We start from the raw sequence: 17,342 nt of genomic DNA, 5'->3' as shown, positions 1-17,342 counted from the left end.
GAGTTTTGTTGTGTAATGTTAGTTACACTTAAAACATATACAGCACCTAGGTAACTTTTCTTTGTACTGTAATATAGTTTTGATTACTTTTATAAGGCTGAAGGTACCATCAATATCAATTCCAACTTATCATGTCATATTCAATCTCTTTTTTTGGGGGGAGGGGGGGGAATATCACTTTCTTTATGAATGATGTGTTTCATCCACTTAATGCAGTATAATATTATACTACTATGTAATTTAAGTGAATATTCCTTCTTAACTCTCTATTATGTTATTAAGATTTAAAACACAAGTGCAATATTAAGAAATCAGTGTTAGTACTTTTGTTTTACAGACAATATAGATAATATTAAACAGAAAGAAGCCATATAAAAATAACGACATAAAATTTCACGTTCCGTTTGAAGTTTGTGCACCACTGTTTTCTTAATCCAACAGGCTGCTTATTCATATACACAACCCTTCCTCTCTCCATACTTAGCGCTCGATGTCCGTTCACGACATCACTGGTGTAGAAGATAGCGCGGGATCTTCACTGGGCGTCGGACAATGAAGAACACCACCTCGAAACTAGTCAGCCGGGTAAATTCCTCACATCAACAAGTAAAGAAGTTACAAAGGTAATCATGATTATATGACTGTTAAAAGTGTATATAGAGCAATGACTAATATCATTAACATTTAAGTAGTCGTGTTGACCCCCAGTGCTATATGTTGGTTTGTACGCTGTTGTCTACATTGCCCAGCTTATCAGTACCTTCCTGAAAGGGTGTCGGCAATACGACTGCATGATAACTTCCAGTTTATCACTGTCATTTGTTGCGTTAATTTAAATTTTCCAGGCTGGGGGTTCTGTTGACCCCACGCACTACTAATGTCATAAATTAGTCCACAAGTAGTATGGTGTTATTTTTGTGATTCTATATGTGAAATCTCTTACTGTAGAAGATTATGGCAAGTGATGATGCATATGAGCTAGAGGAGTTACATAGCCTAGTACCAGGATATTCATATTTTAATTTGAGTTTTAATTGGGGGTCCACAAGTATTACAGTGTTACTTTTGTGGAGTACATACATGCAAATTATTACTTAAGAACATTTTGGCAAGCAATGACCCATAGAGCTAGAAGGTTTACGTGGAACTGTGAATTTTATATTTTAATTCGTATTTTTGCTTGGGCGTCACTTTGACCCCCACGCGACCACTAATGTCACAAAAAAGTTCGCGAGTACGTAAGTGTTAGGTGAATATAATAAAACTAATGCGGTAACTTTAATGCCCACTCGGGTGTAAAAAGTAAATCCATGGCGCTACAGCCCATGAAGGGCCAAGACTGACTAGCCGGCTGCTGGCCTCACGTCCACATGCCGAAGCAGAGGTAGACGATGATCCAACCAGAATGCCACTCGGGTGTACTTTTCCTTATTTTTATATGTGATAGAAAGACGTGCGAATAGCATAAACTGACAGGCGTTTCTTAGTACGATCATTAATAAAACATTCGATGTAAAATACGCGATACGTTTATGGAAAAGCTGTTAAAGAAAAGGTAAAAATTAATATGCAGTTGTTTTATACGCATTTTTCTTAAATGTATATCGAAATAGTTCAAAGTATATCTCTAACATCCTGCATAGGCCTAATATAAGCCTTTTTTTTTTGTATTCTGCAAATAGCCTATTAAAGTAAGTTTAATACACCAATAGACGAGCTGTAATGTGTTAATATTAGTATTGAAACGAATATTACATTCCACGCTCGTCACATAAATCTAGTCCGGGATCTGTGAATGCATAACACGGGGTTCATAACCCTTATTGGTCAAGACCCAAAAACGACTAAGAGATCAACTTGCGCGGTCCATGGGTCCACTGTGAAGTTAAGGTAATAATGCCACGATGCCGTTTGAGTGTCTAGACCAGTGATGTCAAAGCAAGCAAATTTTTCTGACCTTGACGTCGTGCGCGGACAGCAAGCGCTAAGTATGGAAAGAGGAAGGGTTGTGTATATGAATAAGCAACCTGTTGGATTAAGAAAACAGTGGTGCACAAACTTCAAACGGAACGTGAAATTTTATGTCGTTATTTTTATATGGCTTTTTTTCTGTTTAATATTATCTATATTGTCTGTAAAACAAAAGTACTAACACTGATTTCTTAATATTGCACTTGTGTTTTAAATCTTAATAACATAATAGAGAGTTAAGAAGGAATATTCACTTAAATTTCATAGTAGTATAATATTATACTGTATTAAGTGGATGAAACACATCATTCATAAAGAAAGTGATGTTCCAAAGAAAGAGATTGAGTATGACATGATAAGTTGGAATTTATATTGATGGTATCTTTAGCCTTACAAAAGTAATCAATAAACTAATCAAAACAATATTACAGTACAAAGCAAAGTTACCTAGGTACTGTATCTGTTTTAAGTGTAACTAATATTACATAACAAAATTCTTATCGCATTATGCTGTTAAGGTGATATTTGTGAGCAACTTCCTATCATCAGAATATTAAATTATTTTCTCGAATCTGCTGGAGCTACAGAGCTGACATTTTTACAATACATGGGCACATATCTTTTGCTTATGATGTAACGGTAGTTGCTTTGTTAATTCATTTCCTTACAAACAATTTCCATGCGAATATTTTCTAAATTTTCAATACACTATCTTCAGTAATACGTATATACGGTATATTAGATTTACGAAAACATTCTGTAAGGCTACTAAATAAATAGACCTATACCTGAAAATTTCACTTTTCTATACGAAAAGTTGAGAAAATATTTCTTTTGAATAAAAAAAATCAAACTTTTGAAAAATGAGCATTAAAATTAAAACTTACATTCTTATAATGCACTTATACTTCTCAGCAAATCTAAAAATTACCATGGATACAGTTTTAAGAAGTTCTCTTCCCTTTATCCATTGAATCAGTGCTGGCCATCCCTGAATATAGCTCGACCAAGCGGCATATAACACCTCTTTCGTCTGTCTCTTTCCTTTCCGCTGTAAAGCACTCAGGCTCTCCTGAGCTCTAAAGCGCGCTCTTGCTCCTGTGGGCATCAATTGACATGTCTGGTCTTAGAATAACTGTTCAAGGAAATGGCGTATGAACTGAATGGATACGAAACTTGTAATGAGAGAGCATTTTCGTGAAATTCTTTTTTATTATTATTATTATTTAACTTCAAACAAATTCTGAATGTAAGAGATATGAGAATGAAAGGATTTTTCATGGTCAGTAGTCGCAATGCAGCACATTCGGTCCCGTTGGAGGGAAAGGCTCGGCGCCCTTGAATCCAAGGCGCGGCACACAATATCCACATTCCGTCACTTGCGATCTAACCTTTAATCCAGCTCTTTTTGTCTCCCGGTTCCAGCTGTTTTGTTGCTCGTCCTTGTAACACAGGCAGCTCTTAATGCTGACCTGCAGCCTTGGCGCTGGTTCCAGAGGTTTCAGTTTCTTGCTTGTCACAGATGAGTAATTAGTTGTTTCGTCAGAATCTTGGTATGGTGAATACATGGCAGGGGAAACGGAAATACCGTAAGAAAACGGCAGCAACATCCTCCGTGCTCTTGAGATTCGCCGCAGATATCTGGGCGCAATGTGCAGTAGCAGCATTAATGAAGGTAGCACCGTCATGATCACAGCAAGAGTTAAGACTCATTACAATGAAAATTAAACATAACGTAAGCGTTAACTTAAGAATATAAACGTTACGGTAAAATCAAGAAGTCATACCATCATTCACGATGGGAACATAAACATAACCGCAAACATACATGGTAACCATGGAAACATAACAACGACGCCATTTCCTCATATTCTGTCGTATACTTCAGCGCTCCACGATTGTGTTCTGTTTGCAAATCACGTTTGGAGTTTGCAAACTTTCATGTTAACGTCTTACGGTAATGTTTATGTCAATGCTTATGTGAATCATTGTGAATGATCCCATTTGGTAGTCTGGGCGCAAACTTCTGTGTTATGTTACGGTTATGTTTAATTTTCATTGTGAATGGGCCTTTAGGCTCTGTAAGGCCTGTTCTGTCTTCAACATTTGACTTTAAAGCTGTTCATCGCATCTTTTAAATTGTCTTTTTTTCCTTTGGTCTATAAATAGATAAGTTTAGGATGAGTATCTTGTAACGGATGAACCTTCTCTGTCGGTATTTGTCTTATATAATATCTATGCACTAAAAACGATAAAATATGCAACCACGTATGCACTTAAAACTAGCATTTATGGACTAAAATTAAAAAAAAAAAAAAAAAAAAACTTTAAACGGATTTATATAATGGTTGCATATATTTGGAACTAAGGACTAAGACATGCAAATATGCTGAAATCCGCCACCTAATATTCTAATTCTAATTCTAATTTATTCACAATTTACATTTGAAATTATACATATGAATTGATACCCGAAATGAGCATATGCTCGTGCTCGGGTATAGTCCAATAGTCTACATACATTTTACAGAGATTAATAATGTTGAACAATGGATTCATAACTTTCAAGAAGGCACAAGGAAAATATCACAAGCAAACAACAACAACAATAATAATAATAATAATAATAATAATAATAATATAATAGAAATAATAATAGTTATAATTATTTATTTATTTGCTTGCTTGCTTATTTATTTATTTCGAATATTAAAGTTGCAAAACAACAGCGCAAGGCCAATTACAGTTTAGCACAAGATACAAAACAAAACAGAAGAAATGATGATGAGAATGAATGATAGAAATGGCAGTGAGTGTAATACAATCAATATAATAGTTATCAATAATCTTTGACCAAATGCAACAAAATAAATAGCAATATCTGACAATAAGAGCAAGTAAGAATATATCATGATAAACTCAAAAGATGTATACTACACATTAAATGGATCTTAGCTTAATCCATGCAAATTAGCATATTTTATACATCTGCAGACCGGTCAGAGAAATTTTGAATTTCTATTATAAAAAAATGTTATGAAATCTTAAGCCCTTAGCAGGAATACGAAGACTGATATTGCTTATGAATGATTCACAATCAATATCACTCTTAATGACTTAAAAAAAATTAACAATCAAGATCTTGACGTCTGGCAAATAAACTGCAGCAGTTAAAATATTTACAGTTAATCTATAGTCATCGGAATTTGGTAAAAATCTATAAGAACACAAGGAAATAAATTTTCTTTGGATATTCTCCAATTTAGCCGAGTCAGTGGAAGTAATGGAGTTCCATACAACATATACATATTCAAGCTTGGATGTAACCAACGTATGTATAGTATAAAATTAATAGACACATCGGAGTAGAAAAAGAATAAGTTATAGATCTAATTAGACCAAGCATTTTTAATGAATGGGTATAAATATATTGCACATGATCATGGAAATATAATTTTGAATCAAGTAAGACACCAAGATTCTAATTAGACCAAGCATTTTTAATGAATGGGTATAAATATATTGCACATGATCATGGAAATATAATTTTGAATCAAGTAAGACACCAAGATTCTAATTAGACCAAGCATTTTTAATGAATGGGTATAAATATATTGCACATGATCATGGAAATATAATTTTGAATCAAGTAAGACACCAAGATTCTAATTAGACCAAGCATTTTTAATGAATGGGTATAAATATATTGCACATGATCATGGAAATATAATTTTGAATCAAGTAAGACACCAAGATTCTAATTAGACCAAGCATTTTTAATGAATGGGTATAAATATATTGCACATGATCATGGAAATATAATTTTGAATCAAGTAAGACACCAAGATTCTAATTAGACCAAGCATTTTTAATGAATGGGTATAAATATATTGCACATGATCATGGAAATATAATTTTGAATCAAGTAAGACACCAAGATTCTAATTAGACCAAGCATTTTTAATGAATGGGTATAAATATATTGCACATGATCATGGAAATATAATTTTGAATCAAGTAAGACACCAAGATCTCTAATACTATTTCTCTTAGTAATTATGACATTACTAAGAGAATAATTAAATTTTAGGGAAGTACTTTTCCGTGAGAAGGAAATGATAAAAGTTTTGGATAGATTAATTTTCATTCTATTTTCAACAGACCATCGCGAAATTGAATTAATATAATAATAATAATACTAATAATAATAGTTATAATCAGAATAATAATAATAATAATAATAATAATAATAATAATAATAATAATAATAACAATAATGTCCACTGCTGTGCAGTAACGGTTAGCACGAGTGTACCCGGGTTTAAACCCTGATTGGGACAACTTACCAGGTTGAGGTTTTTCCCGGGGTATTCCCTCAACCCATTAAGAGCAAATGATGGGTAACTTCCTCGACGCTGGACCCTGGACTCATTTCGCCGGCATTATAACCTTAATCCCCTTCAGACGCTAGATAGCTAAAGAAGTTGATAAAGCGTTGTAAAATAACCAGGTAAATAATTCATTGATTCTAGTTCACGTTAACACTTTGTTTAAAAAACTTAAGATTGTTTAACGACACGTTAAAAGTGTTAACATTTTTAAAAAAGGTTATGTACCTTAGACAGACATACAATATACAAATATACAATAACACACCCACAACATATACTTAATACACAATTATAGTTCAATACCCACACATTATTCGATATCATGATACATAGCACACAAACAGCCAGCCCCCACCACAGGAACACACCCCCACCCCTACAACTGACGAATGCAAATAGCAGTATGCAAGATCAACAGAACATCAGTAGTTCGTAGGACACTGAAGATGACGTAGAACCGGTGTCGAAACGGGCCGTCTGTCTAAGATACATAACCTTTTTTTAAAAATTTGACACTTTTAACGTATCGTTAAGCAATTTCAAATTAGTTAAAAATAAATCATGTTAATAATAATAAGGCCCGTCCCAAGCCTGTACATTATGAAGGCAGGTATCAAGGTCTCCTTGTTTTTGAATATGCTCATCATATAGTTTAAGAATGAAATGGAAACAGTAACGAAGCAGTCTTGCGCCTTGGCCATGTGCAGTTTCTCCTGAAGGCCTCCTTCTCGGACAAACATGTACCTCAAGCCTACGGCTGTTGCCTTGGCGACAAGCCTTAGCGCACCTGCTCTACTTTCTAATGTGTGGTCCAGTCAGACAGGTAGATGTTGTTATTACTCAACACGTTCATTCCTGCAGGTAGTGACGGTAAGGTACAGCCGGCGTAACTCAACCTTGGAATCTAATGCACCACTGCTCCACCACTGCCCAGTAGGACTATTCCAGGCTTCGAGATTGCATATTAATTAGATTCTGACTAAAGCAGCCTACTTCTCAAAGCTTCTATAAAAGTGATGTTTCAGTTAGGATGCTACTGTACAACAATTAATTAGACTACTCTACACTGACTTAATTATATCTGCATATTAATTAGATTCTGACTAAAGCAGCCTACTTCTCAAAGCTTCTATAAATGTGATGTTTCAGTTAGGATGCTACTGTACAACAATTAATTAGACTACTCTACACTGACTTAGTTATATCTGCATATTAATTAGATTCTGACTAAAGCAGCCTACTTCTCAAAGCTTCTATAAATGTGATGTTTCAGTTAGGATGCTACTGTACAACAATTAGACTACTCTACACTGACTTAGTTATATCTGCATATTAATTAGATTCTGACTAAAGCAGCCTACTTCTCAAAGCTTCTATAAATGTGATGTTTCAGTTAGGATGCTACTGTACAACAATTAATTAGACTACTCTACACTGGCTTAGTTATATCTGCATATTAATTAGATTCTGACTAAAGCAGCCTACTTCTCAAAGCTTCTATAAATGTGATGTTTCAGTTAGGATGCTACTGTACAACAATTAATTAGACTACTCTACACTGGCTTAGTTATATCTGCATATTAATTAGATTCTGACTAAAGCAGCCTACTTCTCAAAGCTTCTATAAATGTGATGTTTCAGTTAGGATGCTACTGTACAACAATTAGACTACTCTACACTGACTTAGTTATATCTGCATATTAATTAGATTCTGACTAAAGCAGCCTACTTCTCAAAGCTTCTATAAATGTGATGTTTCAGTTAGGATGCTACTGTACAACAATTAATTAGACTACTCTACACTGGCTTAGTTATATCTGCATATTAATTAGATTCTGACTAAAGCAGCCTACTTCTCAAAGCTTCTATAAATGTGATGTTTCAGTTAGGATGCTACTGTACAACAATTAATTAGACTACTCTACACTGGCTTAGTTATATCTGCATATTAATTAGATTCTGACTAAAGCAGCCTACTTCTCAAAGCTTCTATAAATGTGATGTTTCAGTTAGGATGCTACTGTACAACAATTAATTAGACTACTCTACACTGGCTTAGTTATATCTGCATATTAATTAGATTCTGACTAAAGCAGCCTACTTCTCAAAGCTTCTATAAATGTGATGTTTCAGTTAGGATGCTACTGTACAACAATTAATTAGACTTCACTACACTGACTTAGTTATATCTGCATATTAATTAGATTCTGACTAAAGCAGCCTACTTCTCAAAGCTTCTATAAATGTGATGTTTCAGTTAGGATGCTACTGTACAACAATTAATTAGACTTCACTACACTGACTTAGTTATATCTGCATATTAATTAGATTCTGACTAAAGCAGCCTACTTCTCAAAGCTTCTATAAATGTGATGTTTCAGTTAGGATGCTACTGTACAGCAATTAATTAGACTACTCTACACTGACTTAGTTATATCTGCATATTAATTAGATTCTGACTAAAGCAGCCTACTTCTCAAAGCTTCTATAAATGTGATGTTTCAGTTAGGATGCTACTGTACAACAAGTAATTAGACTTCACTACACTGACTTAGTTATATCTGCATATTAATTAGATTCTGACTAAAGCAGCCTACTTCTCAAAGCTTCTGTAAATGTGATGTTTCAGTTAGGATGCAACTGTACAACAATTAATTAGACTATTCTACACTGACTTAGTTATATCTGCATATTAATTAGATTCTGACTAAAGCAGCCTACTTCTCAAGGCTTCTATAAATGTGATGTTTCAGTTAGGATTCTACTGCACAACAATTAATTAGACTACTCTACACTGACTTAGTTATATCTGCATATTAATTAGATTCTGACTAAAGCAGCCTACTTCTCAAAGCTTCTATAAATGTGATGTTTCAGTTAGGATGCTACTGTACAACAATTAATTAGACTTCACTACACTGACTTAGTTATATCTGCATATTAATTCGATTCTGACTAAAGCAGCCTACTTCTCAAAGCTTCTATAAATGTGATGTTTCAGTTAGGATGCTACTGTACAACAATTAATTAGACTTCACTACACTGACTTTGTTATATCTGCATTAATTAGATTCTGACTGAAGCAGCCTAATATTTCCACTAAAGTAGCCCATGCCTGCATATATATTAAAAAAATTGCATTTTTCTTTTCATTGATTGTAAGGCTGATGTTATTAAACATATTTATAAACTGATGTTTTTTTTTTCATTTCTCTAGATATAGCTCTTCACTTGGCATAATTAGGGACATTAAATCCAGACGTTTGAGATGTGCAGGGCATGTAGCACGTATGGGCGAATCCAGAAATGTATATAGAGTGTTAGTTGTCAGGCCGGAGGGAATGAGACCTTTGGGGAGGCCGAGACGTAGATGGGAGGATAATATTAAACGGATTTGAGGGAGGTGAAATATGATGGTAGAGAATCGATTAATCTCTGTTGAATCTTTCGTACACTACTTTTAACACTTGAATATAAATAAGATAGACAAAACAAAAACTCATCAAACACAAAAACACACAAAACACAACACAAACACAAGAACACAAGAAATACATCACACTAACATACGGAAACAAAAACACACACAAAATCGCGTCCTCATTCAGAAAACAGAAATACAATATAGCATACAGAACAGAAAACACACTACAAAGACATCTCAACACACAAACAAATAAATACAACCACACAGGCGTATACAAACTCACATGCAATAGTTGTGACAGTTTCTACATTCGACAGACGGGCAGATCATTGCAAACTCGATACAAAGAACACATTAAAGCAATAACCAGAGGACACAATACATCTACATATGCCGAACACATAACTAATGCTAACCACACATACAATAACATAAATACAGACATGGAAATCCTACCACATACAACCCAAAAACCAAAAAATTCAACACACTAGAACAATATGAAATATAGGCCTACATACATACTAAAACACACCCTAAACAAATTCTCAACACACAGATCAATTTCAGAACACACACACTATTTGACACAACTCTTCACCACACGAACGCACCCACACAACAGGCAGCGAAGTTGAGATAGCGCCGAGATCTAGAAGGCTCTGAGAATGGTGTCGAATAGCACCGAAACAGCTGTAAGCCACACATGCTTACATAATTAACACGAGTAAGATCGCCATTTAATTAATTATTTGGATTAATCTTGCTCAGTATAAGGACTGATGGCGGGCTTACTTGTGGCGGCAGTGTGTGAACCTCCGGGTATCTTAAAAGCCACAAGTCAGTGAGTAAGCCCAAATATCATTTAAATTTCAGTAACAGACAAGATAGGCAGGCATTGTGATAAAAGATCTTTAGCTCGTTGTCTTTGCACTGTATTTAGATTCGATTTTAAAAATTAATTGAATCGTTGGTGAGGGCCCCAACAAATGTTTAGGGGATCCTATGGGCGGTTCTGTTGCAGTAGTTTGGAAATGTCGGATAAATGAAAACAGACTACTGTAATGTGTGTCGCAGATGCTGCTGCTCCTCCTGGTACCGACCCTGGTGCTGTCGGGCTACGTACCCCCGGGACCCCTGTACCGCTGCCCCGACAAGCCGCTCCTGCTCTACCCCTGCGAGTGCGTCTCCGGAAGTGACGTGGGGCTGAACGTGCTCTGCGAGAACTCGAACCTGGCCTCGTTGTCCGTGGGGCTGGCCAATCTAGCCTCGCTGGACACGCCCGTGGAGCGCCTCGTGCTCTCCAAGTGCCACTTCCGTGAGTACTGGGACCCTGGAATTGTTAATTAAATCCAGCGGCACTAGAATGTTTTGCCACAACTTTACCTTCCATCCAATTGCCATGTTTCCCTTATTCTGTAAGGAGTCACGCTATTTCTCTTCCACTAATTGAACCTAACTGTAATACCGAATCTGGTCTGAGACATGGGTGTAATTTTGGGCTCGAGGCTATACAATTATTATTTTATTAATAATATAATTATCCATACCTAAAATTATTGAATGATTTCGATTTCAAAAAGGAAATGTACAAATTATTTTTGTGAAGCTTTCTGTAACACAAAAATTGACTCTTAAGGGGAGAGGATGGTATTTTTGATGAAAAATGACTAAATTAAAAAAAAACTCTTTAAAATACTCTGTGATATGTGTGGATCGCCATTTTAAACTTCCTGCATTATGGATTTTAAAATCATTCGCCCACTTTTATTGTTTCCGGTAAATTAAATTTTCAAAAATTTTTTTTCTTTAAAATACCCTTTGATATGTGTGGAATGCATTGCATAACATTTTATGGGTATTTGTACCCTTATCGGATGTTGAGACGTGATTTTTAAACTTCCTGCGCTATGGATTTTTAAATCACACGCCCGCTTTTACCGGTTTCCAGTAACTTCATTTTTTTTGCTACATTGCCAGACAAAATGAATATAATTTCTGAACTATTAAAGCTACATGCATGAAATTTAGAACACACATTCTTTAGACTATTAGGAAAATTTTCTCTGTAACAGAATTTTGTTAATTGATTTCATTTTAAAAATACGTCCGTTTGTTTGCAAGAAAGGAAATCAGAAAATTGTTACTAAATTTTAATTGTTTATTTTACAAACGTAGGGACTAATATCAAAATTCTGTTACAGGCAGTTTGTAGAACATAATTTTGCAAATACATTGCAAAAACTGTTTCAATCTATCTTTAAAAACGGTTTAGATATATTGGTTTTAGTACAATCCTGCATTGGGTATATTTTTTAAAATTTGGACCCCCAAATAATTTTTTTTTCCAAAATATTTTTATTTGGTTGAGTAGCCACAGCTATGAGCTCTCTACATACAAAAAATTAATAATTTACGTCAAATAGGAAAAAAGTTTTAAAAAATACCATCCTCTCCCCTTAATAATATTGCCTACATTTTTATATTATAATCAATCTTATTTCATTTTCTAATGTACCTTGTTTATATTTTTTATATTATCTTAATGTGTGTTCTTAGTTTTGGCTTCTCAAGAACACTCCAAGCACAAGCTTTGGCTTTTTTGAGAGTGAGTTCATTTTAAATCATTTGATTTTAAATATCTATAAAATAGCTTAATAGATTATTGTTATTATTATTATTATTATTATTATTATTATTATTATTATTATTATTACAGATAAAGTCTCATAAGTAGACCTCGGACTTTTAGGTCCTAAAAATCTTAAATTAGGTACCTAAAATAGGTTCTATCACAAATCAAAATAGGTTCTAAAATGACAAAAGTAGGTGAACAAAAAATGGCATGTTTTCATTTCCCATTACAAATTAGCCGAAACATTTGACATTATATTGTACATGTCCATAATTAGAGCCCGAGTAAACAACTAACACCTTTTCTAAGTTTTCCATTGAGAAACTGCATCGCTTCTCAGATAACACCATCTTATATGCCGAAAATGAGCGTTCCACATCAACTGATGACACCAAAGCATATTTAAATGTTGGTATTAGATGCGAGGGAACAGCACATGCATGTTCAGGTGTTTTGCCAGCCAAGATGTCAGCAACTGTGCAGAGAACTGTCAGTCCTGGATGTTTTTGAAGCACTGATTTGAGTTTTTCAGAAACGTTTTCACCAACATAACCAGGAACCAAGTTGATTTTTTCTGTCACCTCTTATCAATCCCAGTTGCGTGTAGACCGGTTTGCCTGAAGACTCTAGAGCATTAATAATGGGGACCAGAAATACATAATGTGATTTGATGAATGATTATTGTCAAGGCACGACTGGCATACAGAATTACACAGCGTTTCCATATTACCAACTGTAGAAATTGGAAAATGTAAAATTAGGTAAAAATAGTTTCTAACGTGAAATTAGATATTTTTAGGTTGTATAGAACCACCATTTTCGAACATATATTTCCATAATTCGTATATATATATATATATATATATATATATATATATATATATATATATATATATATATATATAAAAAACTTTTCTTTTGTATATATCATGAGGAACAAAATAGGTTTTTACCTAAAATCCGAGGTCTACTCGTAAGTAATGTTGGTTTTGAAGCAAAACAGTAGTTGCAGTGTGTTATGACATAAAATAAATTGATCTAAACTTCAAAGTAAAAGTCATTGCATTCTATGGTCTTGAGTCACCTTTCTTTTCCTATTAATTCCGGGTACCTCTTTCTCAAAACTTCTTGAACTCGTTCGAGTTATTGAGAATAAAGATCTTTATCGACTACACTTCCGTTTAGAATAAACTACCAGTGATATACCTACCAGTGATATACCTATCAATTATCCTGATAAATCTATCATCTATGGGATTAACGAAAAAGCTGACGACAGATATCCTCTCAGCGTTGAGCCTGTTCCTGTGTTAATTCATGAGGTACAGATATAAAACTTCTGTATACTTTCCTAGTATCTCAATGTGGCATCGTATTTTACCTTTTGAAGGACCAAATTCTTCTGACAACCTGCGACAACTTCTTTGTGGATTTTCTTCCAAAGCTCTACGTATATTCTCAGTATTCAATACCTTAGGTCTTTTAGGACGTTGTGAATCTTTAATGTATCTTTTTTTCATTAGTTGAAACGCTGGAACCATCGTTGTTTTACAACCTTACTAACGACACCTTAACCCTAGACTTCATACATTCTTCGATCCACGACAGCAGTCATATAATCTTGTTTCCAGTAGTGCTTTGTAAGACTCTTAATCTCAAACTTTACCACCTCCAATTTATGTTCTTTGTGTTAACAATTGGAGACTGAACATAAAAAAAGGCTGTAAACGCCAATATGTTTGAAAATTAGTGTTCCAAAAAAAGTCCGTCCATGGCTCAATACAGTAAGAAAAGAGGATAAGTCCCATTGAAATTTTATTTAGAACTAGCGTACCCGTGCGCTCCGCTGCACCCGTTAGAACTAAATATAAAGTAATTACATAATTAAAATAGGACGTTTGATCCAGGGAACATTCGTGGTTGATAGAAGGATAAATCGTTTAATATGTTACTTAATTTAAATTGTATTTGAATATTTAAAATGCGTCATTTTGGTCCAGAGAGCAATCATTTGGTGCAATGGCAATTCCTTTAACATGTTTCTTAATTATTACATGCAACCATAGTTTAATGAACATTGACATATCATTTAGTTTTAATGTGTATACTTTGTTACTTACTATATGTTTCAGAAGTTACTGTAATAACATTGTAGAATTATGTCTATCTAGAGAAAGTACAGTTTCCAATGATGAAATAATAATTAAACAATTAATTAGCTTCCGATATTACTTCATACAAACACGGAAACATTCTCTGTAGGCTATGTTTAATAGCTTTCGATTACTGTTGTCCAAGGCCCCTTATAGACGAAGTCATTTGTTTTTATTTCAGTACAGCGCCTTGGATGGCGTTGTTATTGTAATTTTAAAACTCATTTATCTCATTAAATATCAGCCCTATCAAAATTTTGTACAGAATAAAATGTATCGGAAATTATTTTTAAAGAAACTTTTGTTATGTAATATTTTTCATGAAAATCAATAATAAGCGAGATAATTCGATTTATTTAATTCAGGCCCCCTTATAACCTCCCTTTTAAATAGAGTATTTTGAATGCCATATAGCCTAAAATCTAAGTTACAACGAACTTGATTTATATTCCAATTTTCATATAAATCGGTTCAGCCATTATCGCGTGAAAAGGTAACAAACATCCAGACAGACAGATAAGACAGACAGACAGACAGACAGACATACAAACAAAAATTTCAAAAAAGCGATTTCCGGTTACAGGATGGTTAATTATACATGTTAACATCAATTATTTTTGGAAAATCGAAAATTATCAGAAACATTTTGGCTACAGATTTATTATTAGTATAAATCTAACTGTGCAAAATATTGTATTACATTACTAGGTGCATAGGAACGCCCTGTTTGTAGGGTTTTTACGTCCAGTCTGCCACATACAGCGTTGCTCGGTGTGCAGGTCGGCTGTACGGCAGCCTGCTGTACCCGCTGCACGCGCGCGTGCTGGAGATCCGCGACACGCCGCTGCAGCGGGTGGAGGAGCACAGCTTACTGGGGGTGAACCGCACGCTGCAGGAGCTGCACCTGCTGCGCACCGAGCTGCAGGAGTTCCCCGCGCGCGCTCTGCACGTGCTCGGCAACCTCAGCACGCTGCGCATCGAGGGGCACGCCTTCAGCGCCCTGCCGGCCGACGCCTTCAGCGCCGGGCTGCTCGCCACCCGCCTGGAGCGCCTGCACCTCACGCACGGCCTGCTGGAGGCGCTGCCGCCCGACGTCTTCCTGCCCCTCCGCAAACTGAAGACGCTGGATCTCCATGGCAACGCCCTGGCGGAGCTGCGGCGCAACCAGTTCCGCGGGCTGCGGGACACCGAGGTGCTGGACCTGTCGCACAACAACCTGAGCCGCGTGGACTCGTCGCACCTCGCCGACCTCAACAAGATGTCCTGGTGCAACCTGTCGCACAACGCCATCGCCGAGCTCACCAGGTGCAAGAGAGTCGTACAATTTTACACGACTATTGCGATTAATTGATGATGAGAGTTGTTATTATTATTATTATTATTATTATTATTATTATTATTATTATTATTATTATTATTATTATTATTATTATTCACATTCACAAACGATCAGAGAAAACACGGGAATTTTACTGGAAGCAAGTAAAGAGATAGGTTTGGAAGTAAATCCCGAAAAGACAAAGTATATGATTATGTCTCGTGACGGGAATATTGTACGAAACGGAAATATAAAAATTGGAAATTTATCTTTTGAAGAGGTGGAGAAGTTTAAATATTTTGGAGCAACAGTAACAAATATAAATGATACTCGGGAGGAAATTAAACGCAGAATAAATATGGGAAATGCCTGTTATTATTCGGTTGAGAAGCTTTTATCATCCAGTCTGTTGTCAAAAAATCTGAAAGTTAGAATTTATAAAACAGTTATATTACCGGTTGTTCTTTATGGTTGTGAAACTTGGACTCTCACTTTGAGAGAGGAACATAGATTAAGGGTGTTTGAGAATAAGGTGCTTAGGAAAATATTTGGGGCTAAGAGGGATGAAGTTACAGGAGAATGGAGAAAGTTACACAACACAGAACTGCACGCATTGTATTCTTCACCTGACATAATTAGGGACATTAAATCCAGACGTTTGAGATGGGCAGGGCATGTAGCACGTATGGGCGAATCCAGAAATGCATATAGAGTGTTAGTTGGAAGACCTCTGTGGAGACCAGGACGTAGATGGGAGGATGATATAAAAATTGATTTGAAGGAGGTGGGATATGATGCTAAGGACTGGATTAATCTTGTTCAGAATAGGGACCGATGGCGGGCTTATGTGAAGACGGCAATGAACTTTTGGATTCCTTAAAAGCCATTTGTAAATAAGTATTATCATTATTATTATTATTATTATTATTATTATTATTATTATTATTATTATTGTTATTACGATTTGGGCATAAGTCATGACAATTGGACATGCCCACTATAAAACCAATCGGGTCATATCTATTCTGCATGACGATCGACTCAATTGCAGTAGGTACCGCATTACGCATATTGTTCCCTTATTAGAAATAGATTTTATTAGAAATATCGTTTTAAAAATTTAAATTTCTGGAAGTTATGTTGTAGGGTCGTCAAAAATTGTGTCAATTAATTTACTTATATTTTTGAAGTGATAACTTAAATTAGTGCAGGATTACTTTAACTTTGTTTTGTCATTCTGTCACTAAATTAATAATTATTACTGATAGAAAAATGTTTGCAGTTTGTGATTTATTTAAGAAAAAAAAAAACATTAAATTCTTTCCAGACTTAACGGATCTTTTAGAAATAGCTGTTTGCTACCTTACACATAGGTGCAAATTACCATTAACACCAATTATAACTGTCACAATCAGTTGAGAGCCCTATTTAAGTATCCCACAAAGAC

General features: G+C 35.0%; 1 protein-coding gene across 3 annotated transcripts in view; it reads left to right on the top strand.

The window, feature by feature from the left end:
• The window catches only part of LOC138706762 (chaoptin-like), a 43,552-nt gene that overhangs the window by 9,643 nt on the left and 16,567 nt on the right, over positions 1-17,342 (top strand). The window contains exons 2-4 of one of the 3 annotated variants that reach the window (XM_069836424.1): positions 485-623; positions 10,867-11,107; positions 15,357-15,882. In XM_069836424.1, coding sequence (XP_069692525.1) covers positions 10,867-11,107; positions 15,357-15,882 — 767 coding nt within the window. In that variant the 5' untranslated portion in view covers positions 485-623. Of the gene's footprint in view, positions 1-484; positions 624-3,492; positions 3,647-10,866; positions 11,108-15,356; positions 15,883-17,342 lie in introns of those variants that run through there. The other 2 variants (XM_069836422.1, XM_069836423.1) reach the window with 2 other exon arrangements.

The sequence above is a fragment of the Periplaneta americana genome, chromosome 9, assembly GCF_040183065.1.
Source record: "Periplaneta americana isolate PAMFEO1 chromosome 9, P.americana_PAMFEO1_priV1, whole genome shotgun sequence".
Lineage (NCBI taxonomy): Eukaryota > Metazoa > Arthropoda > Insecta > Blattodea > Blattidae > Periplaneta > Periplaneta americana.
Note: the sequence above shows the minus strand (reverse complement) of the source record. Positions and strands in the feature narration are given on the sequence as shown.